This window comes from Numenius arquata, chromosome 13 (genome assembly GCF_964106895.1).
Source record: "Numenius arquata chromosome 13, bNumArq3.hap1.1, whole genome shotgun sequence".
NCBI classification, from domain to species: Eukaryota; Metazoa; Chordata; class Aves; order Charadriiformes; family Scolopacidae; genus Numenius; species Numenius arquata.
The window spans coordinates 20619965-20646727 of record NC_133588.1 but is presented as its reverse complement, the minus strand read 5'-3'; the positions used below and the strand labels follow the sequence as shown (position 1 = coordinate 20646727).

The window sequence follows — 26763 nt, the reverse complement described above, 5'->3', positions numbered from 1 at the left end:
CTGCAGCCGGCTCTAAGGGCCGCGGCACCCACTCACGTCGGGGCGGTCGGCGGCGCCTGGGGGTAGACAGCCGTGACAGCAGCGGAGGAGCTGGCACCGGTTTTCTGGGGGAGGCCGTGAGCGCCCGCAAGGGGGAAAGCAACGACAAGCTCAGGGATCACGGGAGGTGGAGCTGGTTCGGTTTGGCGGTTCCTCACCGGCACAGGGGCGTCTTCCATCCGCCGCTGATCTCTGCCTCCTCCGTCCGCTGCCACCAGCGAGGCCCTGTCCCTTTCCGGTGGGACGGGGCGGTCTGACGCCGCTCGTATCGATCCAGCCCGCCTTGCCCGGCCGCGGACACACCGCGCTCCCGCTACGGCCGGAGCTCTCCCGTTTGGCGCCCGGCGGGGCCTGGCGGCGTCGGGGCCCCGTCCCCCCCGCGGCGGGGGCACCCCGGCTGCTGAGGGCGCTTCCCCGCTGCGCCTCACCGCGAGCAGTCCGTCCGCAGCCTGCGAGGCGCTCCCCTTCCCGGGCCGCGGAGGGACGGGGCTCCGGGCCCAGCCGGCTCCCCCAACCCGACCCCGGGGCCGCGGCCTCCCGCCATGGCCCTGCCCGGCGGAGAGACCTCCTCCACCGCGGGCCCGGCCCGCCCGCCCAGCGCCGGGCTTCCTGTCAGGCACCGGGCGCTCCCGGAGGGGAGCGCCCGGTGCCTGACAGGAAGCCCGGCGCTGGGCGGGCGGGCCGGGCCCGCGCCCTCCCTTCCGCCGCGGGCCGCGCTCCGCCGGCGCCCCCTCAGGTGCGCGGCGCGGGGCGGAGCGGGGCGGCCCCGGCCCGGCCGCCGCAGCGGCACGGCGGGCTGTCACGTGGGGCGGCGGCGCTGCGGTCCCTCCGCTTCCACCTGCCCCGCGGCGCCCGGCGCGGCCATGGGGCTGCGGCGGCGGCGGCCGCCCGCCCCGCTCCCGGCACCCCGGGCCGGCCGCCGCCGCTCGGCGTAGAGGCCCGGCGGGCGCGGAGCCGCCGCGCTTCCCCCCGCGCTGAAGGGCAGGCGGCGGCGACGACCCGCCATGGAGAAGGCGGCGGAGCCCCGGCAGGGCGCGCTGGTGCCGCTCACCGCCATCTGCCTGGGTGAGTGCCGGCACCGCGGGCGCGGCGGGGCTGCCGGGCCCCCCCTCCTCCGCCGTGGTGGGGGGGGGGGAGGGTGTCACCGGGGGGCGCGGGGGAGACACGCCGAAGCGGGCGGGCCGGCCGACCCCCCCCTCCGCACCCCGCGCTGTGACGGGCGGGGGCGGCGCGGCCGCGGGTCCTGCCGGTGGCCGTGCCCGGCGGCCGGGGGGGGGGGGGGGCCGAGCGGAGTCCTCTCCGCTCCCTGCGGAAACCGGCGCTTTGCCCTTGGCTTTGGAACCGCCGCGGTAACCCCGCGTAGCGCTTAAAAAACGAAATTAAAAGCAGAAAGTTCGGCCGTGGCGGGTGCCGGCCCCGGCGCTGTGGCCGCCGTGGGGCGCGGGGCGCTGCTCGGGGACCCCCGGGCCCGTCCCTCCCCTCGGCGGCGGGGGGCAGGCGCCGTCCCCCCGTTCCCTGCCGCGGTCCCTCTCCGCCCCCCGCCGCTGCCGGCGGCTCCCCCGCAGGTGTGAAGTTGTGACAGCGCCACGAGCGCGTCGCGGGTCCCCTCTGTCACCCCCTCTGTCGGGGGATGGTTTGTTGGGGGGAAGCGTGGGCGCCCGGAGTGGAGCGGGGGCGCGAAGGGCGCCCTGTGTGTACCGTGGGGATCACGGGGAGTCATTAAGCCCCGGGGCTGGGCGCTGCGGAGGGTCTGGTGGGGCGGCGCTGGCGGGGGCACCGCGTCCAGGGCGGCCGTGCCGGGCCCTCTCAGCCCCGCCATGGCCATCCCGGAGCCTCCGATGGCTCCTGCGGTTGCCACGGGCTAAACCCACGGCCGTCCGCTCCCGGAGTGGATTAGAGTTCGTTTTTAACAATCCCAAGCGACAGTTAGTGCCTTACATAAACGAGCAGAGACGGGTATCTGTGGCCAGACTGCTCGTTCTATTTTTGTAAAAGTCTTTTTTTTTTTTTTCGCTTGCCTAGAAAAATGTAGGAAGTTAAAGTTTCAAAGCTGCTCTGGTTACTTCAAATGTATCTATTTTAATTAACGGAAGTGCAATGTAAAAAACTATCTAAACTACAAAACGGTTTGAACATCCGTTCCAGCTAGTACAAGTGGTTTTTTTGCGGAGACTTAGGGGGCTGTGGGAGATGTGCACAGCGTGAGGACGTCTCTGCTGCCTTGTTTATTTAAAGTTAGAGAAAGATACAAGTTTCCGCCATGTCTCTGAATTTCTTGTATTTTTTTTTTGTTTGTGGCCCGGCCAGACCTTTGTTAAAGCTTTTGTTGTTTAACAGAAGCAGCAGAGTTATTGTTAAAGTGACTAGTAAGATAATAAAAGATGATGTAAACTCCAGAGTTTAAGTGAGAACACTTTTTTTGTGCTGCTGTGGGCAGTGCCAGGTTGAAAGTTAGTAGAATTTTGCTTTCTGTGACTTCCAGAATTTCACTGTCTGGCTCTTCTTTTCAGCTGGAATGCTTTATTCCTATTCCTTGCACCACTGACAGTAGTGGAAGCTGAGAAACGTGAGAGGTGGGAAGCTTGTAGGGTGTTCTGCTTCAGCGAACCCTCCGCAATACGGTGCTGCTGCTTTAACTAGTCTTGTATTTTACTTCCTGCTTGTCTGTCCTTTCCTTTCGTCCTTGCTTCTTGCCATTCTTTTCTTTCACTTTTTGTTCCCCCGTGGGCTGTGTGTGGTGTTTGGTGCCCGTGTTGTTGCACCACCGCTGACCTGGTCTGTGAAGTGCTGCCCCAAAGGCTGGAACCGCTTTGGTGCAACTGCCCTTTGGCCAGGCCACTTTGTGTCTCGTTCTTGAGAAATTCTGGGGGACGTAGAAAGCTATCGCATAGGAAGTCATTAAAACGGCGAAGCCGGTGTCTCTCCTTCTGGCTGTGGGAAAAGCCTGGTAGCTGTCATTTGGTTCGGAGGTGCCAAGATGTAAATTTCCCTTTTGATCCAAATAACCGCTTTCCCAGCTGAAAACCTCGCCCTGAGAATTATTTAGCAATCCAAACGAGTGGCACAGTAAGTTTCCTACGTGGAGTTCAAGCCAACTGAACCGCTCCTGTTTTTTCTGGCTTTCCCGTAGCTCTGCCCAACAGTTAAGAAAAGGAGCATCTAGAAAACTTTCTTAATATACCCCTCGTCTCTCACCTATTTTTATTTTGGCAAGATTTTGTTTTGACAAGAGACAAGAAAACCATCAGGGAAAGGCTGTTCTTTCTTTTGGGCCTGTGACACTTCTGTGAGCCCCAGAAAGCCCTGGTTCACAGGGCTCTCGTGGTTTGGTTTGTCGGTCTTGAGTGGGACCCAGGGGGAGGACAACAGATACTGGGATCTGTAGCTTATTCAGTCGCTGGGGAAAGTACCTGATGTGAAACTTTGACTTTATTTTAAAGAACCCTTCTTGACTGCTGACTTAGTGTGAAACAGTTTGAAAATGAGAGCAAAGAGCTTGCAGCAGCAGGCAGTGGGTGTTCTGCATTTGCAGAGGTAAAAGAGCGTTTTTGGGGGTTGTTTTCGTAGGTGTCTGCCAGCCCTGGGGTGTGAGGCTGCCGGTGGCTCTGTCCTGGTAGCGCACGGGGGCTGTCTGCTCAGCAGTCCTCAGGAGAGAGTACCGTGGCTCTGAGTGGGCTCGTCCCACGCTGTCGCACCCCGTGTCTTTGTGCTGCTTATTTCCAGGCAAAGGCCGCGGGGGCCCCTCATCAGCCCTGTGAGGGACCCTCTGCCTGGCAGCTCGTGTTCCGTTATGGCCGTCGGGAAGCCTTGGGTGGGAAACGGGGAAAAGGATTGTAGAACGGTAGCGTGGAGCCAACGTGTCCGTACAGTGCCCACTCGATCGCTCCAGTGAGCGGTGGCGGTAGCAGTCGTGCAGAGTGTGTTCGTGTACTTCCTTTGGGGCAAAACAAAACATTTTAATTTTGGTGTAATTAAATTCGTGAACTAATCACTGGTTAATTTCTTCTCAGTCTTTGTGACTTCATTACTATGGTTACAGGAGTCGCGGTGCTCGGGGGGTGCCGTGTCGCTGTTGGGGCCGTGGTCCGGGTCTGTCACCGGCAGAGGGGCTGCCCGAGCCCAGCCGTTCCTGGTGCGGGACGGTCACACCGACCCGTCGGGGCGAGCCCGCACGGGGCAGCAGGAAATAATTACACGGCACGTTGTTATTACCATATAATGAATGTTACTGAACATCAATTATGTAATAAAATCAGTGCTGTTAAGGTCCTTTGAACATCGTGCTAATGCTTATTAACACAAGTCTGATGCTCAGGCCCGTTTCCCCCCAGTCCCTAACGCTGCCCCTCAGTGTCCCCCCAGTCCCTAACGCTGCCTCTCAGTGTCCCACCAGTCCCTAACGCTGCCCCTCAGTGCCCCCCATCCCCGGTCCCTAACGCTGCCCCTCAGTGCCCCCCATCCCCGGTCCCTCCGCTGCCCCTCAGTGCCCCCTGTCCCCGGCGTGTTGCTGGGTGCTCGTCGAGGCTGTGCAGGAGGACCCCGACGTGGCGGTCCCCCCCAGGGCTCTGCAGCGCTGGTGCCCGGAGCAGCCCGTCCGAGTCCCCGGAGTCGCGGTCTGCCTGTAGCTGTGGCTTCAGGAGGGAGAAGGTCCCAACTGTGGCCGCCGGGCGCAGGTCGGGGGGGGCTGCCGCAGTTTGGTGGTAGTTCAGGTCCCGCACCCACCGAAAACGGCGACTGGGAAAGCTGAGGGACCAATTTTAGCTTTTCTGTTCCCACCCCTTTAGCGGTGGGTGCTTTTTCCCTCTTGTGCCGGTTTGGGTTGTGCCCGAAGGTGGTCGGGGCAGGGGTGGGTGGTTGGTGGGGTGTTTGGACGGTGTTGTGGACAACGGGGCCCACGCTGGTACAGGCTGCTCCGAGACATAAATAGTGTTAATTGCCAGCAGCTTCCCAAGGGACTGTTGGGAACAGGGACGGTTTCTCTTCCTCTCTTCTCCTATTGTTCTTTTTTTAATGATGTTTTTTACTAAATGCTTGCCAACAGATCGACTATAAAAAGATTTAGGACTTAACACATGCAAAATAAAGTGAGTGCTGGGGCTGGGATGTTGTAAATTAAGTTTTGGTAACCTTTTAAACCTTTCTAATTCTTTTTAGCGTTTGTCATTTTATTAGTAGGCTGCCTGTGTAGATTACAGAGTGCTGCTAAAATGGGAGCAGTTAGTGCAGGAGGCTGTAGTCCTTAGGGAAGTGCCTCAGAGGGAACACGGGGAAACTAGTACGGAACTGCCGGTGAACGCTGACCTCGGGAGCAGCACAGACACGGGAGAAATTTTTTCTTTTGGCAATAACTACTCGTACCAGACCCCTCTACCGGCACGTACTGGGAGAGGAGACTTCTCTTTAGAAAGTGAAGGGTATTTGGGAGCTCCTTTGTCAGTCAGAGGTGTGTTGCAAGCACCGCCTCATCCTGTTGTGATTTTACCAGTGGACCTTTTTGGAAACTCCGCTGCCTTTGATGGGTCCAGGTAATCGTGTTTGCTTTAGCAGTTTATTTTCAAAGTGACATTTACCTGAGAGGAACAAATTTGCTTTATTCAGAGGAGACTTATTTAAACATAATAATCTCATTAGTTATTTTCCAGCATTTAAGCAGGTGAAGTGACTAGCTGTGATGTCGAACGTTTTAGTGTCATTGTTCTTATGTCTGCCCCAATTAAAAAAAACAGCTGCGGAAGACAGAATAGATTGGCAAGTGTTTCTTTTGGTAGCATATTTGACAGATACTAAACTGACATGGTGTGTTGGCTTTTTTTATAGCTGCGGTGAAGGGTGATAGTTGATTCATGACTCGCCTGTCTCGATCAGCAAATTCTTGCTGGAAGATGCGGTGCATTTATATTAAGCCCTAGAACGGTGACCTACGGGCTGCCACCCTCTGCCCCTACAACCTGCCTGAACGTTGTTTTTCTGTCTTTACACAGTGAATCTCTTCCTGACCGGGAAAATAGAGAGTGCTGTTACCTCGCTAGGTAAGATGGACTTTTCTTATTTGTATTTACTGTTCTTTTGAGTTGTTACTGTTTCTTCCCCACGCCGACAGAACTCCTAACAAAACAGCATGGCCTTTGTTTGAGAGAGATGTTTTAACAATGATGTTTTAGGAAGTTTAGAACGTGTACATCTTCCTGGGGTTACGGATCCATCGGTGTCGCTGTGCCAGGAAAAAACGGTGAGCTTTAGGCTAAGGTCACGGTACGTGCTGATGTGTTTGGGGAAAACTCTACGTTTAGGAACTGTGCCTGGGAACATCGGGCCAGGGACAGCGGCCCATTCCCGTGGGAGCAAAACCAAGAATGTTAAAAATGTCTCATGAATGTCAGAGCGGAAAGAGCCCTCCCTGAGCCCCTGTCCCCGGGCTCCCAGCGAGACTCATCAGCCCGTTGATGCAGGGAGGGCGAGCTCAGGTTCTGCCAGACGGGACGGTCGGATCCTCAGGCTGGTTCCGGTGGTGGGGGCAGGATAAAGCCCGGATAAAGTGCAGGGGAGCCTTAAGTCCTTTTTCCTCTGCAGGCGTAAGGGCTCTGCGTTAAGCAGTGTGTGCAGACCCCCCTTGAGGGAGCTTTGGAGAACTCGGGGGAGTTTCCTGCTGACCCCGGGTGGCTGCTGGGGAGGTGTGTCCTTGCTAAGCCTTGGGGTCTGAGAGAAGGCTCCCCGTGGCGGGTGCGAACCATCCTTTATCCCGGGGCAGATGGCTGGGACGTGTCCCCTGGGGCTGGGGCAGAGGGGTGTGAAACTGCAGGATTTATCTTCTCCTGGGATTGTCTGAAAACTTATTCCTGCACAGTTTAGTGCCCGCAGCGCTGTCCTCTGGTGGAGCTCAACGTCTGTTCTGTTATAGTCGATTTTGCAAAAATAGGAGTAATATTATTCATGTAAAGTTTTGGAAACTTTCTTGCAAGTATTTGTGGCATATTTAACTGGCAGGGGGAGCCTGCTGCCGTTTACAGTAGAAGAAATCCATTTGATTATTATATAGAGAGCCTCATTAAGATTTATGCCTGCTTGACAGAAACTCTGAACTCAAACCTCTTCTACATTTGTTTAAGTTTTTTTTTTTTAATCTATAAAAGATTCATTATTGTCTGTCTTCAGAATTTATCTTTTCTTAAAAGCACCATTTCAGTAAGATTTTTGGTGGGTTGGTTTGCCAATCCAGGGTTAGGTATTCTCTTACATTTCTTCAGTAATCCTAAATGTGGAAAATGTAAGTCATTTGGGGCTTTTAGTAAATTGGGATTTTACTTTTCTTCTGGGTTTGTGCAGAAAGGCTGCAGAAAGAGAGTTATAGAACAATTGTTGAAAAAATGTTGTCGCTGCTCTTCTTCTGTGCTGTCGCTGGTGATAAGGCCTTCACAACCCAGGACTGTACCTTTCTATTTAGAGACTTCCCTTTCCTTTAGATGTTTTGGCAATTTGAAAAGGCTTTTGTTTATGTTCCTGAAGGAATCACACTGTCATGCCGAAGCCCAGCTGAATGACACAATACTTAACGCATGTGTGGGAGCCTGCAAACTTCACGGCCGGGAGCTGAGGAGGGAAGTGGGGCCCCTTTATTGACACTGAAACCCCAACAGTGCCAAATTGTGCCCTTGCGTGGTTTTGCTGTTTTGTTGCCAGCACTGGAGGCTTTGTTCAGTAATGGTTTTTCTGTCAAAATTTAAGTCGGTGAAAGAAGAGCTGCTGGAAGCGGTGCTTGGGTGCTTCACTCGTCAGCCCCGTGGCGGTCGGTAGGGAGGGAGCGGACGAGCGGTTAGGGAGATCTGCTGGTACATTGCAACTCCCGTAGTAATGAGCATCGATGGGAAATGAAAGGCATCAGAAGCACAAGGCAATTAAGTGAGGTCTGGGTAAACACCATTGTGGTTTTGGGGGGTGGGTGGGTGTGCGTCCCCAGGTTGCTCCAACAGGTTTAGGGGACTGTGGGCACACCCTTAAAATAGCGTAACTACATTTTGGCAGTATGAATTCAGATTGGTGGACCCTTGAAATCAGGAGCCTTTGTAAGAGCAAAGCAGTTGTCCTTCTAATTTTGAGTAGGGCAAGTCTGGAATGCTTTTTGTGTGTGTAGGCGGGGTAAAGCCATGGGAAAGTGTGGAGCAGCCATGACCATTGCCAGGTGAACCACCCGAAACGGCGTATAGTGTCAGTGCAGCCCTTACCTTGCTTATGTCCTTAGATTTTCACAGCTACAATTCTTCTGTTAAAATGGAAAATCTTTTTCTTTTGTCTGTTCTTCTTTCTGTGTCCCACATTTGGAGCGGATGTATGGTGTTAATAAGAAAAGGCATTTCTTGCTGAGAACCCGAGCTGTCGTGTTACATCAGATCCACCACTCACAAATTAGGAAACCGTACGTTATTGCAAAAGAAAAAATGCGAGTGATGTTACTTCAAAAAAGCTGGGATACTTCAAATAACTGTTGCTCAGGATCTTTGTAAATTCTTCCTAAAACTGAGAAACAAGTATTTGGGGGAATAATAGCCCTGCTGAACTGCAGTGATGAACGTGCGGGTGGAAGCGCTGGTGCGGAGTCACCAGCCTGTCCATGGGGCTTCCTCAGAACCCAGGCTACAGTAAGCTTTGTGTAATTACAATTCTCTTCTCTCTTCTAATGCGTGTACTATGAATAAGGGATATTAACTCAGAGCAGTGTTTGGTACAAGGGGAACAGAAATACTTGCAGAGTGGTTGCTGGAAGCCTCTGGATTGTGCTGCCTGGTGTGTTTGCTGTCTGCCTCATGCATTGTGTTTCCTTCTCACTGAGAAGTTTTAGTCGCCTGGCAGTTAGGAAATGCTGTCTTCCCAGCTCCTTTTGTGTGGGTGCTAGCTCCAGGTCCTCTTACGCTGCTGTGATACGCTGATGCAGTGACAAGTGTGTGGAGTAGCACGTTTATAGACCTAAACAAACCGAGAGCTGGAGTTGAAAAGTCCTGTGGATCTTACATTTGCTTCTATAATTGCCTCTGCATCTCAGTATTTTGCCAGCGTCTAGCGTGGAGCCTCTCTGGGTTTAGAAATGTGATAACAAAAATGTTCTTGTTTTTTGTAACTGTTTTACTGCCAAATATTTATTTGGAAAATAGATGTTTTCATGTGTTTATGTATTTTGTATGATTTTGTGGCCTTTGAAGCTAGTAGGAATTACATGCATGTGTTTTGTTGGAATGCCCTGTCTGGAGAGTGAAAATAATGGCTTTTTATATGTTTTGCCTCAGGTAAGTTACTCACCTCATTCTTTTTATATTCCTGTGACTCTCATTTGAAAAGTGCTTACTGTGGACAGGCGGGATAGTGCCGGGCACAGATTTCCTGGTGGGGGGAGGCTGCAACCTGGCCCCAGCCCTGCGCCCGACACGGTGGCACCATCTCCCCCGTCCCTCCGGCGCAGCTACATCCGATACTGACACCGAGCTGAAAACGATGTGTTCATGTGGCTGAATTTCAAGCAACACTGTAAAATCTGTGATTTGTAACACAGTATATTTGGATGCGTGTGCATATGAGGAAGCTTGAGGTATAGGCAACCTTTTTCTTCCTTGCCACCTTTTTAAGCTACGAGAAAGTAAGCTTCTGTCAGAAATTGGAATATTCAGCTGCAATCCACCAGTCATGCTCTAGACAATCATTTGTTTTAAAAATAGTTTTAAAAATATTTTTGGAGAATGTTCAGAGTAGCTATTGCATTACAGAGAGTTTCCCCTCTTGTAGTCTGCCGAGAGTACATTTTCCCATCAGAACAGCTTTCCCACTTGTCCTTGGAACATTTCACTTTCATTTTTGAATTGCTTAATTACAAATTATAATTATTTGATGTAGCCTTAATTGCCTTGCTGTTTTCCATAAGAAGAACTGAAAGTGCTTTGAAAATACTGAGCTTTATTTATCCCTATTTGCTCCTTTCCCTGGAAAATTTCTCCCATCTATGGGAGTTCAGAAGGAATTCAGAGTACGCAGTAATGTTCAGTGAAAACATTTGACATCGCAGTCCAGTTTCCTTTTTTCTCTTTTGTTGGGGTAACCATTACAAACTCTTCAGGTCTGTCATATGGCTAGGAGAGTAAACGACGTGTCCAGGAAAAGGTTACAGCAAAATGAGCTTCTAGATATTTTCACTGAATATGGATCTTCTCCAGTCGCTGGGTGACGTACCCGGGCTCTGAGAAGCCGGTAAGAAGGATTTCTGTATCACATCCTCTTGGCAGATCCATGCAGTAATATTGATTGTAGCCTTTGATAGATTCATACAGGGTTATTGATCGATCCTGCATTGAAATGCAGGTTATGCTTACCTACACTTAAGAGCGGGTGTTTTAATTAAAAACCGGGCAGGGAAAAAGCGGTAAGAGGATAAAGCTGTTGACTGTCGTTTGTCTGCAATCCCCAGAAATTGCTGAAAGCTCTTGTCACTAATGTGAATTGTTGCTTAGGCAAAGCATTAACAATCATATTTTTTCCCCCTTATTAACAGCCGCTTGCAGTGGAGAACTGGAACAGCACACAGAGAGACGGGGAGTCATCTATAGTCCCTCTTGGCCGCTGAACTACCCTCCAGCTGTGAACTGCAGCTGGTACATCCAAGGAGACCGTGGAGACATGATAACGATCAGGTATGGTTCGACCTTCCCTGGAGATACAGGGTTGCTTTGCTGGAATGAAAAACACTGTGAGTTCCTCCCGGGCAGAGCTGCAGGAGGCTGTTTGTCAGCGCCGTGCGTGGTGCAGGGAGGCTGGGGGTGACCGGCTGAGCACCCCTCCTTTTACTCATGTTCCGCTGCTCCTTCTTTCTGTGGGCTGCTCCTGACACCCGTTATTACACGTGCAGGTCGCTTCTAGTCTTTTAATGTATTTATCTTCACAATACCTGCGTGAGATTTCATCCACCTCTGGTAGGCGAAGAGGTGGGAAACAGTGGTACATCTACTCACGTTAAATAGTCCCTTTCTCTTCATTGCTCATAAATAGGAATAGGTGAAGGCTGTAAAACCTGGAACAGCCTCAGTGGGATATGTACAATTTTCAGAGTAAAAATGGCTTTTTCTGTAAGGTCTTGAAATGGTGCTATGCTTAATTGACAGATGAAGGTAATCATTGCTTATTGTTACTTGTTAACCAAAAGACACATGCTTTTCTGCTTAATATTTATTTCCAACAGAATTAAATAATAGCTGGCATTTGTGGCACAATTTCCGCTCATTCTATAAAAATACTATTCAGAAAAGCTAGAATATATTACAAATGGTTTGTTCAAAATGTTAAGGCTATAATACCAGCATACTGCGAATGTGCTTAATTTCTCTGGGCTAATCATAGTGTCCTTCTCAAACTAAGAATTTCTTATTTAAAAAAAGAAAAAAAAATCTAGGAGAGGTTTTTTTTGTTTGGTTTTTAGTACTGTTGTATTTGACACCATCTGCTCATTCTTTGCTCAGCTGCTTAAAAGGACTGCAAACCTCTTCAACTGCAGATGCTCAGCAATTAAAAACAAATCTGCCACAGATGGAATAATAGGAGGGCTCCACCATCCATGGTTCAAAATAGGAACTACTCATCAGAAGTAAGGAAGTAGATACCTGCCAGCATTTGAGATCCATAAATAGAAACAGGCTTTTAAACCCCATTAAATTGTATTGGACTGGGGGAATTTGTTTCAAAGCAGAGATTGTGGAAGCTGCGAGGCAGCATACGAATGAGAGGCAGGAGTTGGCCCTGGAGAACAGTGCTGCAGCTTGTGCTACGGGAACCTCTCGCAGCTCCCAGTTAGAATTAGGGTTCTCTTCTGCAGGTGTGGGTGCAGCAGAGGGTAAGGAAATAACGGGAAGTCAGATGAGGGAACTGGTGGTGATGTGTGTATGCAGTTTAGATGTGTGCACAGCAATATGATGTGAAAGATTTGTTCCCGATGGGTTGTTCTCTGTCTCTGGGCACATGCAGCCACGTCCTGCCCTCCCCTGCCCCTGCAGACAGGAGCTGTGGTACCTCCTGGGGAGCGCTGCCGTGGCTCTGCCTGTCAATGTGCTGGGGTGACTCACTCCCCTCTATGAAATGCAAAGTGTTACAGCATCTGAGGGTTTCTTTAGAAGGTTGCAGCCCTTGTAATGCCAAGGACGTAAAAGAAATGGCTGACTTGCCTCGGCTGGCGTGGCAAGTCATGGAAAATACAAACATTTTTCCTCTCAACAGCTGGGTATGCTTCTTGCCCTGACAGTGAGCTGGTAGGGGCATGGAAGAGTAGCTTTTTAATTTTCCTAGGAAAATCAAATGCAGTTCTTGTGATAACATCTGGATTTTGAAAGGTTTAAAAAAACCCACCCCACCTCCTTTGTGTTGCGTTATGCTGAATGCATTTCCTTTGATCTTGAATTCTCATTGACAGTAAGAGAGCGATGTCGTGTAAGTATCATGTTTGAGATACAGCAGGAGTCGTTAAGGGATGCGATTGCAATTGAAAATAGTTTTGATTTCCGAAACGTTTGCAGTCAGTGGTGATTTTTTATAAACCTGTTATTCAGCAGCTTTCACCAGCACGGTGCCCAGGTCTCCGTGCGGGTGGAAGATGCTGGCTCCTGTGGGCATGTCCTTCAGAAGCTTTCTCTTCATATCTACCTTTCATGGGTGTGTATTGATTTTCTTCATATCCTCACGGTCCCATGCTTATTGTTTTGCTTTATAGTTTACTTTTTAGAAATCCTCAGGGGAGACTTCACAAGAACAGGAAATACATGTTCTTTGTGCTTCCACCTCACTGTTAATTACGCACGTTTCAATACTGTCTTCCAAGTGTGTGTCTGGTGGGATGGTGCTGCTGAGACCTGGGAACAACTGTTTTCCAGGACTATGTTTTGTCACTTTAGATTTGGGTAATCAGTCTGTTAGTTGTTGTTTTGGAAACTACTTGATTTTTCCTCCTATTTCCTCTATTTTTACGCCTGTTTTTACAGAAGACTACATAAAAATCCTGTAAGATGAGATAAAGATGTCATATGCAGCAACTGCCTTTGTACCATCCTTTACAGGCTTTATATGTCTATTTTTCTTCATACCCGAGGAAACGGTCAAAATTGGTTTTGTTTAGCAGTTGCTGTTACCTGATGTTTGTAATTAACCTGATTTGGGCAGAGTATAAATGAATTGCATTTTATTATAGGAATTTATGGGACTGGGGGTGAAATGTTCTCCGTGTTCAGAATTCAAGATAAGAGTATTGAGAAGTTACCTACTTAGTGACCCACTCCAGCTGTCTCTTACTAATTGAGGGGGGAGGGGATCGCCTTCATTGGCTTTCACTTCAGTGATGCACGTCATTGGCTTTGAGAAAAGAAATTTTCAGATACCATCTGAGTTTCAATTTCTGAGTAAAACCGAGAGGCCTGTTAAGGTAAAGGCTTGCTGTTCTGTAATTGTGTGAAGAATTAAAGGGACTGCTTCATGGTCTATTTACTAAACTCACAGTGTTTCAGAACTTGACATTAACTGGAAAAAAAAAAAATCACAGTATCCCTTTATGTCATTCAGTTGCATGTGCTCGGCTTTGGAAAAGGCCAGCCCCAGCGTCTCTTGCCGAAGGTTTCACAGTGAGCTGGTGCCTGGGAGCTGGAAGCGGAATAGAGCTTTCCTGACTTCCAGGTCCTCCTGCTTCAGTGGTTAAGCAGGAGTTTTTAATGAGCCAATTAAGTCATCAGTTGTTCACAGTCTGCGCTTGCTGTGAGAGGTTGGCAAATAGGAGTAACTTTTCTTGCTTAATTGGCTGGTCTGTTTTATTTTGGGACTGTGCTCTACTGATCTCTACCCATAATATTTATTCTCCAATTTTTTAATGAGTTTAGAGGGCCAAATTGGACATTTTTTTAGAATTTATTTACTAATCACTTTCATTCAGGTTTTACGTCTGCTGGGCCTCCAACAGTTTACCCCTTTTTTGTTCATTTTCCTGATCATCCCGTCCCTGTCCTTTTCCAGTTACTAAGAACACTTTTTTTTTTTCTGCTTTAATCTGTAGTTGCTCGTGCTTAAATTACTAAGAGGGTTGTAGGGAATTCCCTACATTATTTATAGAAGTACTTTTTTTTTTTCGATCTGCTGCTGCTCCTTTCAGTGCAGATGGCAAAAAGCTTAGCTCTGCTAAGCATTAGTTTTGCAGATCGCACATTTTTTTTCATATTTGTAGAGCGCTAATGGGTATTTATGATAATCTGGTTTCATGAGGTTCTTTCCAGCAACTTAAAAATACTTGTCAGTTAATGGGAAGATATCATTGTAGGTTAATGTGCTTCATTTGAGTAAATTGGGCAAGATCTGATTGCTGTGCCCGTTCCTGTAATTTTCTGTAAGCTTCTGGAGTCCTGCTCTGTGTTGGAGGTAACCTTTATCCAGTTTTACCTATTTCTGCAGAATTCTGTGAAAACGGATTTGGCACTGCATTTGTCAGTTCACGTTGAGTTGTTCTGATGTCAGAGTTCTGATGTCAGAGTTCTGATGTCAGAGTTCTGATGTCAGAGTTCTGATGTCAGAGTTCTGATGTCAGAGTTGTTCTGATGTCAGAGTTCTGATGTCAGAGTTGTTCTGATGTCAGAGTTCTGATGTCAGAGTTGTTCTGATGTCTGAATGCTTCCGGTGTTTAATAGACTATTCTTGTACTTCTGTATAAGATTAAAGGATTTCTAAAAGAAATTAGCTGTGGTAGAGACCTTCCAAAAGCAGGATAACCGGACTGGGTGCTTTCAAATAGCATCTTTCAGAAGAAACAAAACCTAGAAAATTTGATCCAGACCCTTCTTTTGCTTTTCCTCCCAAACCCTCTGCTTCCCTGCCCAAGGTGTTTGAAAATTCGGCGTTTCTGGCTGGCGCTGCCTGAGGTACGGCTGAGATCAGCCTTGGTGCTCGCCGCTCCAGTGCGGCTGCATTCCCTTCCTTGTTTTAATCACAGAAAATGATGTGGCTTTGGGATACAGAGGACCTGAGATCTCCCTCGAGAACCGTAACTACAGCCTTCATTCAGGACTTTTCCAAGGACTGGGAGGTGTTTGTACAGTCCTACAAGCAGCAGGAGCACAAGGCTTTGTCCCTTATTCCCACTGTGTACCATCACTCGTTCAGCCGCTGCACTAATCCTTTCGACAGAAAAATTTGCATTCCCGTTTGAGAAAGTTCAACTGACTAAGTGAAAGTCCCCGCGCTCTATTTTGCGGGTAGCAGGATTAAATTATTCTTCAGAAGGCTGTAGGAGCAGCAGCACTAGATCTGATTACAGATGATGAAAGAAGTGAAGTAGCAGAGGTTGCACGCAGTATCCAGGACTCCTAGGTAAATAAATCAGAGGGCTATTTAATGTCAGGTTAGTGGGGCAGAAACTTCTGACACAAAACCTTGTTGTTGCAAATGCAGCATAAAGTGAAACCCAATTTCACATATTTACATGTGCACACGTATGTATACGTGTTGTTTCATATTTCGTTACGAAGGAGGGTTTTTTGTGGTGAGGTTGGTGGTTGGCTCTTTCAAATACACTGTGCTTCTGGTCTTGAGTAAAATCACCATCAGTTTAAATGGGGCAAAATTTGCTTCCAGTGGAGACAATATAACTTACAAGGATGCTGGAGTGGAGTGTCAGTGCCCTAGTCAAAGCCAAATTTGTTCAAAATGTGTCTGTTGATTAGTTTGCGTGAGGTAGAACATAATTGCTTTGGCTTTGCTTTCGCCCTTAGAAGAAGAAACTTTATAACTGTTATGGTATCTATTATATGTAAAGCTTTACACCAGAATGAGAACATCTGTATTTCAGAAAAATTATGTTTATTCAATGGTGTTTGAAACTCCTAGGCACCTGTGATTAAGATGCTTATTGTTTTTGAAAAAGAGCTCATTCTTGCCCTTTTTCGAGTACCCAGGCGTTTGTTTCGGTAGCTCGCATCCCTGAGAGGCAGGGTGTTTTCAGGGAGGCTGTTAAAGATGATGCTTCCTTGCAAGTGTGTTCTGCTCCTCACCCTTGTACTCAGTTGGTTTTGTGGCTAAAGCTTGGATTTCTGAGTGAAGTGTGGGATTCTGCTCTGGATCCGTTTCAGATCCATGGCTTACGCTGGGGAACATCAAGTTATCCCTCTGCCTGTGCCTCTGCTTTGGAAGGGCAGGCTAAAGTTTCTTCCTCTTCCACACCCTTTATAATAGACCAAAAAAAGCCCTTTATTAGCAACGTACAATACTACGTTCTCAAGGTGTGAGTAGGAGATACCGTTGGCTGCAGACAAACGCAGGCTCTCTGGCGGTGTTGTGTCCCCGCAGAGGAGTGTGTGAGCGAGGTGTGTGCCTGTCACTGGCTTTTCCGGGTCTTCCCTTGTGTGAACCTTAAAAGGGTTAAAACTTTTCTTCCCCCTCCTCCCCCCCCCCTTTTTTTTTTTTCAGTAGAAAGAAATGCATGTTAATGTAAGGTGCAGACAGCTTATTATATAGGGAAATTCTCCCCTGGGTGTGTGCAGTCTGTGGTGTGTATCAACGCTCTGGGCGAGTTATTTACCTGCCAGACCACAGTAGCTCTTTCCAGCAGAGCGGGAGAGCGAGCGGCTGCGGGACCCGGCCAGAGCGCTGGGACCTGGGCAGGAGAGGAGAGCAGCTTGTTTAGCTCTTTAAGGTTGGACCTGATACATCGGAAATAACTATAGAAGTAAGAGATCCAAAGATTTAGAAAATGATCTTGTTTGTTTCGCACAAGCAGGAGTTTTCCAGCCATTCCTCTCCATCCCATTTCTGAGTTTCCATTTCTTGATCCAGTGCCTGTTCCCTTTTCTTAAAAATTTCTGTTGTTGGACAGATACATATTTCTAGTACTTATGCAAAAAATCTTGATGACAAGAAAACCCTATAAACAACCCTCTGAGTAGATGATAGAAACCTTTTTTGATGTCTGGTGCCAAAACGAGTTCCCGAGAGCAAACCCCGAGCGGTAGCTCAGTAATGCTGTCTCACAGCTCTCACAGCAGACGTGATGTGGGTGCCCGTAGTTTCACTGGTGCTTTGTATAATTCCTTTTCATGCTGTAGTGCCTCTTTGTACGCTTTCTTGGTCATTAAAAGTTTTGTTTTTGCAGAACACCTGGGGCAGATACTCCTTAGTTTACCTTTGCATGGCTGAATACTTAAATCTTTTCATTCTGACTGCACAGTCATCTAGAACTTCCTTGCAAAATAAGCTGCTTTCAGAAGCTTGGTAAGATCACTCATAGCAAAGAGTTAGTTGCTGTGGGAATATTTGTTCCCACCTGGAAAGACACAAAGAACGTGGTGGGAGAAAAAAAGTTAGAGAAGAGGAAGGATATATTTCTGGGTGGATTGTCCTTGCCTGCACCTCTGTTGTTGAACATCTCTTAATTTCCATTTTAATGTAAAGCTTCCAGTGCTCTCTTACTTCTCATTCTCTGCTGATAATTTTTTTCTGGGGAGTTACTAAGCTGATATGTTTGGCAGAACCTACAGTGGGTCTCCTGCTTAAGTGAATTGGCTAGCTTATGTAGTTACGGCTCTTTCACCTTCAAATGGCAAGATCTGGCAGGCATTGACAGCCTTTTGTAAATACAAGTGGCATCAGAAAATTATCTTCTTTTTTATCTTTTTCAAAGAATTTGTCTTTTCTGTTTGTAAAACCTCCTTTCTGGAAGGAGGTTTGTATTTCCTAGCAGCTTTTCAGCCTTTCTGAAACTTCTGCCTAGGTATTTGCATGGGGTACGAACAAACTTTATCCAAGTTAATTTTGTGTAACTGAGTTATAAAAAAGAGGACCAAAATTCATTTTGAAGTGTCCTGAACAACGTGCCCTTTCCTAATGAGTGGTTCTCTGTGCAGTGCCATTGTCAATGAATGCAAATGCAAGCCGTTCCACCAGGCTGAACAAACACGCGGTGTGGTTCCTGAGTGTTGCCCGTGGCGCTCAGCGCCCTGCAAACGGCCGGGCACCTCCTTGCAGCAGGTGAGCTGCTATTGAATGGTTACTGGCCTTGGGTCAGCGGAAGGGCTGGAGGCTTGACTGTGAAAGGTTACAGGCTTGTTTGCTCTGCGTTTGCATTCCCAGAAAGGGAATGTTTTAGTCTTTGAATTAAAAAATACTAGTGTTAGACTTTAGGTTCCATGTCCACCCCTTGCAGTCCTCTTCTCTTCTTGCCCTCTCCATGCCTGTCCGCATCTTGAAGAGTTGTTTTTTGTCTCTCGTATTTATTCCTGTAGGGTTCTTTTTACTGCTCCCTATTGTTCTTTTTCCAAGACAGTAGTCTCATCTCTTATCCCATAGTTCCGTGGCTTCTATGACAGGAAAAGACTGCTGAGAGGTGGGTCCGTGACAACTTGATGAAGTTCAACAAGGCCAAATTCAAGGTCCTGCACCTGGGTTGAGACAATCCCAAGCACAAATCCTGGCTGGGCAGAGAATGGCTGGAGAGCAGCCCTGAGGAGAAGGACTTGGGGGTGTTGGTGGGTGAGAAGCTCCACATGCCCCAGCAACATGTGCTGGCAGCCCAGAAACCCCCCGCACCCTGGGTGGCATCCCCAGCAGCATGGCCAGCAGGGCGAGGGAGGGGATTCTGCCCCTCTGCTCTGGGGAGACACCCCCTTCCCCCCCAGTGCTGCCTCCAGCTCTGGGGCCACCAACATCAGAAGGACATGGAGCTGTTGGAGCGGGGCCAGAGGAGGCCACGGAGATGCTGGGAGGGCTGGAGCCCCTCTGCTGCGAGGACAAGCTGAGAGAGTTGGGGAGGTTCAGCCCGGAGAAGAGAAGGCTCCGGGGAGACCTTAGAGCCCCTTCCAGTCCCTCAAGGGGCTCCAGGAAAGCTGGGGAGGGTCTCCTGATCAGGGAGGGGAGCGATGGGACAAGGGGGAATGGTTTTACACTGAAAGAGGGGAGATTCAGGCTAGATCTAAGGAAGAAAGGTTTTACACTGAGGGTGGTGAGAGCCTGGCCCAGGTTGCGCAGAGAAGCTGTGGCTGCCCCATCCCTGGAGGGGTTCAAGGCCAGGTTGGAGGGGGCTTGGAGCAACCTGGTCTGGTGGGAGGTGTCCCTGCCCAGGGCAGGGGGTGGCACTGGATGGGCTTTAGGGTCCCTTCCAACCCAAACCATTCTGTGATGTTTCTAAATTAATCTGTCTTCTGTGTAATTTATTCTGGAATTTTACTTTTGCTCATATCTGTATTTTAGGAAGCAGTTTTATTTAAGGACTCTTGACTAAAAGAGGAATCATCCTTTCAGCTTTCAGAGCTACTTGGCATGCTGTTTATGCCTGTGAGATGGGTGCTTTTCCAAATTGGGGGAATTTGAGTGCTCTGTTTATATGCACTCAAGATACTGTAGGTGTTTCATTATCTGTGGATGCGATCTCTTTATGTCAGCACTGCTTGGTGCAGAATGTCAGCTGCTCCAGTCTGGTTTCTCTGTCTTTGGCTTTGTTCTGGGTACACGTCCTCTTTGTAACTTGTGTTTTCTTTTGTTACTAACAGTTTTAAGAACTTCGATTTGGAAGACTCTCAGAAGTGTGCTGTAGACTGGTTGATGATTGGCCCCTCTTCCAAGAGGGAGGAGTACAAAGTGTGTGGATCTTCCATACCTCCATCTTTCATCTCCGCAAGGGACCACGTTTGGATATTTTTTCACTCAGATGCATCAAGCTCAGGACAGGCTCAGGGATTTCGCCTTTCTTATATTAGAGGTAAAACCTTAGTTTTGTTGGCTTCACTTACACTCTCTCAGCAAAACTTGAAGACAGAGTATTTTTTGTTGACAGGAGTCTTGGGCCAGCCTGGATGGCTGCAAGGTGTTAGCACAATAACACTGATGGTATTTCCACTTGGCCTTTTAACAGGATTCCTGAAGTGTGCCGTCCTGAGCGACTCACTTGTGACATGCAGGGTCGTAGATGTTAAAAAGTGACATCAGATGATTCCAAAAGTTTTGATACTGACTTTTCTCTCCCTGCCCTTTTTCGCAGGAAAGATAGGTCAGGCTGTGTGCCAGTCAGATGAATTCCGTTGTGCAAATGGAAAGTGTATTCCCAGTACTTGGAAGTGTAATTCCATGGATGAGTGTGGTGATAACTCGGACGAGAGAAACTGCACTGTCCCTCCCACAGAGCCCCCGTCCAGCATCTGTCCCTCAGGAATGTTCCAGTGCAGCGCAGTCCACTCCACCAAGTGCTTGATGAACGAGCTGAGGTGTAACTCAGTGAAGGACTGCAGCGACGGTTCGGATGAAGATAATTGTCCTGATCTTTCCTGTGGCAAAAGGCTGGGTAATTTTTACGGATCTTTTGCTTCCCCAGACTTATTCCGTGCTGATCACAGCAGATCAGACCTTCGTTGCACATGGTACGTGGACACACAAGATAATCGACACGTTCTGTTGCAGCTGGATTTGCAGTTAGGCTACAATGACTACGTGAAGGTGTATGACGGCATCGGAGAGAGAGGTGATAAACTAATGCAAACATTTTCTTACCACAACAATAGGCATTCGGTGAGTGTGGAGTCATCAAAGGGCCAGCTCACTGTCTCATACCACGCTCGCTCCAAGAGCACTGGCCATGGGTTCAATGCCACCTACCAGGTGAAAGGCTATTGCCTGCCTTGGGAGCACCCCTGTGGAAGCGATGAGGAGTGTTTCACGGATAAGCAGCATTGCGATGGCTGGTGGCACTGCCCAAATGGCAAGGACGAGGAGAACTGTCCTGCCTGCCAGAAGAACGAATACCCGTGTGAGGGAAACAGTGGGCTTTGTTACTCAATACTTGACCGCTGTAATAACCAAAAGAACTGCCCAGATGGCTCGGATGAAAAAAACTGCTTTACTTGCCAGCCAGGAAACTTCCATTGTGGTACAAATCTGTGCATCTTTGAGACGTGGCGCTGCGACGGCCAAGAAGACTGCCAGGATGGAAGCGATGAGCATAACTGCCTGGTGATCGTTCCCAGGAAGGTCATCACCGCTGCCCTCATCGGGAGCCTGGTGTGTGGCCTGCTGCTGGTGATAGCACTGGGCTGTGCATTTAAATTATATTCTCTGAGGACCAGGGAATACAGGTAAGCATCTTGTTTTTATGATGCTTTAATAGCTGGGGTGGTATTTTTTCCTTTTTTGTTTAAAGGAAAAAAAAAAAGTTGATTGTTAACCAGAGAATTTGCAAAATTCTGTGAAATCAATCCAAGGAATTGATGACAATTAAATAGCAGCCACTGCATTAGGCTTAGAGAGGAGTTGTTAAGATTTTCGAAAGTAGCAAGGGGAACATCAGCTCTTGTGTGATCTATGAGAAATGTACATTTATTGTGCAGCCTGGCAGAACCTGTATCTACCTTAAATCAAAACTGTTTGGAGCAATTTCCTGTCCCTGCTCCTCCCCTTGCCCCCGCCACAAACTGAATGCTGAACTGTTCCAGCTGAATCTGGGCTGAATGACCCCCGACCCTCCCCAGATACTCCAGTTCTCAGCTCTGGGCCCCTTCTGGGCAGGAGCTGTTTCCTCCGCTGTGCCCCTTCTCCACTCCCACGTGCCGTGTTGTATGGAGAGCCTGTGCCTCCTGCCCTCTGGAGCGAGCCATGAGGGACTGTGTGACGCCCCGGCTCTGTGCCGTGATGCCGACCCGGCCATGTTTGCAGCACAGCGTGCTTCACCCTCCCCCCTGCCCAAATCCGCGCCGGGAAGGAGCCACCGTGCCTTGTTGGGATCCCCGGTGCCTCGGTTCTCTGCAGCTGCAAGCTGCCCTGTTGTGGGATTGTTTCCAGTTCTTAACGTTGTCTTTCCCAGAAATAACCTTTGGGCCCTTGCTGAACAAGTCCCCGCGGTTACTGGCCTAAGCTGGATGATGGAAAAAGCTTCTGTTGCCGCAGGGTCCAACCTGGGACTGCACCAGAGAGTTTGCTGATCGGGTTCACTGATGCCTGCGCGCTGTACTCTCACTCCTTTTGTTTATTTTAGCATCCTGATGAGATTTTCACAGAGCCTAATTGAAGGTTTGCATTTTTGCTGCATGTGAAGCCCTCTGCACTGCTTTTATACCCGGATGTGAGGGAGGCAGGACAAACTGCCTGTTGCTTCTCTTCCACATCTTCCCTCTGGTTGTTTGCAGAGCGTTTGAGACCCAGATGACGCGGCTGGAGGCAGAGTTTGTGCGCCGGGAAGCACCACCTTCCTACGGGCAGCTGATTGCACAAGGACTCATCCCCCCCGTTGAGGACTTCCCTGTCTACAACGCGTCACAAGTACGGAGACACTAGTGCCAGTGAACCCACCAGCAGCCAAACGGCTATAAATTAGATAGAATCAGTCGGAGCTGTATTCTTTCAGTCGCTGTGCTAATTATATGGGAGTCCTATAAAAATGCGTATGTTTTGGTTGGAGCTGAAGAACCAGTTACGCAACCTGGAGCTGTGGGTAGTGTTGAACACGCTAAGTGTGTTTGCTGGGGAACGGCAGTGAGATAAGCACATGCTGGTTTGCTGTGCATCAAAATAGCGTGAACAGAGACAAAGGTCAGACAGTAAATAGAAAAAAGGCTTTTCAGCCCAGAACTGTAACATGCCTGAAGTGATAAGAAAGTAAGGTCTCTAGCAGTAGTTTTGGGAAATTCTGGGATTATTTTTCATTTACAGATACATTACACTGAGAAGCGATTAAGTCATTCTCTTTCATTGCCAAGTTCTCAAAAATCTCCTGTGCCCTGTCGAAAGTGTCCAACTGTGATACAGCTCCTAGTGTGATAAAGCTCTTGTAGTTTGTTACTCGAGTGAGGAGTAGTTTGCCTTGGCCTTTCTTCTCTTCTGTTGTCATTGGCTTTTGAGGATCCCCTGCTATTGCTGGTGGCGGAGGACTGGGCGGTCAGCAGTCTGGTTCTTCAGTGGTGATCTGATCGCCTGAGTGGAGCATCTTCCTGGGTGGACGAGGAGAGCTTAAGCTCATAAAGACTCTAAGGGAGAGTCTCTGGGTACAGGCAGAGCTGTCTTTGGTGTTCTTAAACAGTTCACTAGAAAATACGCATTTAACAAGGACGTGCAGGGATCAAGTCTGAGAGCTCTGGTAAGGTGGAGATATTGGTGGAAAGAACAGGGCTTAGGAGAAGTCTTTTGAGTATGTGTGAAATCACGGTTTGTTATGTCTGTGTTACAGGCTTCTGTGCTGCAGAACATCCGAACAGCCATGAGGAGGCAGATGAGACGACACTCGTCAAGACGGAGCTCATCTCGGCGGCGCTTGGGCAGGCTCTGGAACAGACTCTTCCACAGACCTCGGGTGAGAGGACAGATCCCGCTCCTGACGCCCGCCCGCACTTCACAGACTACCCTGGGCGATGGAATCATCAACCGTGCCGATGGGACTGCTCGGAGTCCTCCACCTTCCCCTGAAGGACCTAGTTTAGAGGCTAATGCCCATGGCCAAGCCAGGGGCCTACAAGAAGCTGGGTGCCACAGCTCACAGCCGGAGACTGAAATCACAGAGCCGTCGCCTTCAAATGTCTTACCCCATACTTGCACAGCAGCACAGGCAGAGCCCGAGGCTGGACGCGCTGACAAGCCTTCGGGTGCTGAGACCTCTGGCAGTGAGCTTACCCAGCCCAGCAAAGTGGATTCAGGAAAGGCTTTCAGAGATCCTTTGTCTGAAAGCGTTACAGAAACGATCCATGGAGGGTCAGCGCCCAGGAGGACTGTCCCCGAGGACAGTAGTTTAAGTAGAAGTCATCCGCTGAGTGAAGAGCCATGTAGGCTACCCTTAAAAAAGTGGGAGTCTGCTTATTCAGACGGCCCCGTGAATGTTCATATCCCAGTGGATGGACAGAACCGATGTTGCCCTAACTCCTTCCGGGAGGAGCCGCTGGGCATTCATGCGGCTTGTTGCCATTCTTTGGAAGTGCCAATGGTAGAGTCCTCTACTCCCCTCTCTGAAATCAATACCAGTGATGATGAATCTTTACTTGTTTGCTAATAAAAATTTTTGGTTTGGCCCTGTGAGTTTTGTAACGTCGTTGCTGACGTGACAGTGCACTTTGGAGACGGTGGTACGTCTGTGCTCTCGGCGCTGTCTCAGAACCAGCGAGTGCTAATCCCCCGGGGTGCAGAACCAGACTAACCGGGACAAGGTTTTGTCTTTGTTGCCATTCCCGAAGCTCCAGTGGGGCAGTAATAGGCCAGTGTGTGATGTCAGGGGCCGGGAGAGCACGAGTGTGTCGCTGCAGTTTGGAGGTATCTCCATCCTCTGGTTTTCCTTCTGTGCGTTTATTCATGCTGCATTCAGGGAATTACCGTTCCTTTGCTTTTCAAGTGGTCTTACTGAAACTAGAGAGAGCTCTGTTGGAACCTGGGGCAGGCACCACTCCTACCTATGACTACTGAACTAGAAATAACATTGTTGTCTTTTTAGACATCGTGATTTAATTAAAATGTAATATTTTCAGTTACAAATACTTAGAAGGAAATAAAATCCTTTGTAGCATCCTCTTTATAGAAAATTGCTCACTTCCTTTGCTCCCTTCAGAAATGGCCATACGTACCTTGCAGCATCCACTAAACCCAAAGTTTCTGTACAGAATGCCCAGAATGAGAGCAGTCTCTGACCTGCGGCAGCTGTGTGACAGGAGGTGAGCGGAGCGCATCCAGCCCCCTGCTGCAGCAGCATTTCCTTTTTGTGTTGTCATACGTTCCATTCTCTTCATAGTGAGGTTCCGAAGGTTGAAGAATTCTTTGCCTTCCCCCTACCCTCTTTTTCCCCTCCTCCCTTCTCTTTCCAGGGACTTACGACTGTGCCACTACGGGTGTGCCCTGAAGGACACTGAGGCTTCGCAGCTCCCGTCGCTGCAGGGGGAAGTGCCGAGCGCTTGGTAACTGTCAGGATCAGACTTCTATTTTATTTTGAAATAAAATCTGCTTCACAAGTTTGCTTGTAAATCTGCTACTTAGGTGCAGATGTATAAATTAGGGTTTTTTTATTTTTAGAGGATGCTATTTTGTTTGCTTTTTTCTTTTAAGAACAGAAATAGGTCATTTTCAAAGCCAACACTGGGTGCATTGCACAACACTTAAATGTAAACTGGTGCCTTTTTGTGTAATTAAAAGCAAGCAAGTTATTTACCTGGAAGAAGGGTGGCATTGCTTAGCCAGGAGTGACACTGCCCTGTGATATCTTGGCTCTGTTGCGGTGTTGGCCGGGCGCCCCCATGCTCTGAGGAGCTCAGCTTCAGTTCCCCCGCCAGGCAGGGACAAACTGAAACGCTTTATGTAGAAATTAACAAGGAGGCTGCTGCTGCTGCTGCTCTGTAAATGCCTGGGTGCTCTCAAACCTGTTTATTGCTGTAGGAATTCAAGTTGCCCAAAGTTATGAACTGAACTGGTAACATGGAGGTGGAGATGGGCTCTGCTGCCACCGCCCCCCCTGGCCATAATGCCCAAACCCTCTCGCGGTGAGCAGCTGAGTTTCCATCAAAGTTTCAAAGATGGTTTTCCTGTAAGTGGGCTATGTTTTGCCCTGGATCTTTTACTGGGACTCCCCTTGGGAGTGCCTGAAAAAGAAGAAGGAATAGGACTTTCACTTCACCAAAATGTAACATGGAAGAATTAAATCGAAGTGATTTTTTTTTTTTTTTTTTTTTTTTAATTTTATCCTCTTCAGTTGCAAATTGGTTTCATCCTGTGCATTCCAGAGGCAGAAGATTCAAACTCCTTTAGGGCATTAATAGCAGGAAGGGCTTGTGGCAAAATGCATAACAAGTAAGAGTTGTAGTTTCATAAAATAAATACTGCTCAGTCATTTTTTCCAAGTGCTTCTGGGATCAGAATTCATTTAATCAAAGGAAATGTAGTTTTGACAGAGATCTTGCTTTCATGGCATTTGTAAACATTTTGGGTACATCCCACCTTTGCAAGGCCACATACTGTAGCGATTGCACTGCCAGGGTTGTTCGCATCGAAGGCTACAGGCTTTGATGTCTTTTTTTTGTTTGTTTGTTTTGTCTAAAGGTAATTTTAAGTACATAGAATTGTATAGGTAAAGTAGTTAATTGTAATTGGGAGAAAGATTATATTTCAAGGTTAGTATTGTGCAGATGTGAAGGACCTTAGAAATAAGTGTGTATTTAATGGTTACAGAAATGTATTTCTGTAATAAAATGATGTTGGTCATACTATGCCTTAAACTATCAAAGCTCTTTAAGTTGAAATATGTATTCAGGATACTGCTATACTTTAGGAACAGCCCTGAACAGCTAACACGGTATTTTATTTTAAGATGTGTAACTTCACATTTCTTACATATATCGTACATATTTTGTGCACTGATCCATTTGTAACTCTGTGGAAACTTCATTGAGAAGGTTTTATTTTTGGAAACTTAAAAAAAATCCAGGTTAGTGAAAATTTGATGTTTGAAGTGTACAGAAATGTTCCCAGCCCTCACTACCGGAATGTAGCCTTGCATCAATGAGAGACACAAGCCCGAGGCTCTTGTAAGCACCTTTTATTCTGCCAGACAGTATTGTCCCCCAGCTCATTCCGTGGAGGGGAGAGTCAAAAATTTACGGTTAATTTTGTGGAAGAAATCCCTGTGTCTGCGCAGGGAGCACAACGCGGAGCGTTGCAGGGTCCGGTGGTTCGGCCCTTCCTGCAGCTCCCCCCAGGTCCGGCGCTGCATCAGCCACGTCGAGGACACCCACCCCC

General features: G+C 48.6%; 1 protein-coding gene across 1 annotated transcript; it reads left to right on the top strand.

Annotated features, from left to right (window-relative positions):
• The first annotated feature begins 1043 nt into the window (after positions 1-1043).
• Positions 1044-24559, top strand: LRP3 (LDL receptor related protein 3). The gene is made up of 7 exons (XM_074158168.1): positions 1044-1104; positions 6021-6068; positions 10568-10706; positions 19569-19777; positions 20057-21143; positions 22191-22323; positions 23228-24559. The coding sequence occupies exons 1-7, from the start codon at positions 1044-1046 to the stop codon at positions 24038-24040; spliced, it is 2490 nt and encodes an 829-aa protein (XP_074014269.1). The 3' UTR covers positions 24041-24559.
• Positions 24560-26763: the final 2204 nt, after the last annotated feature.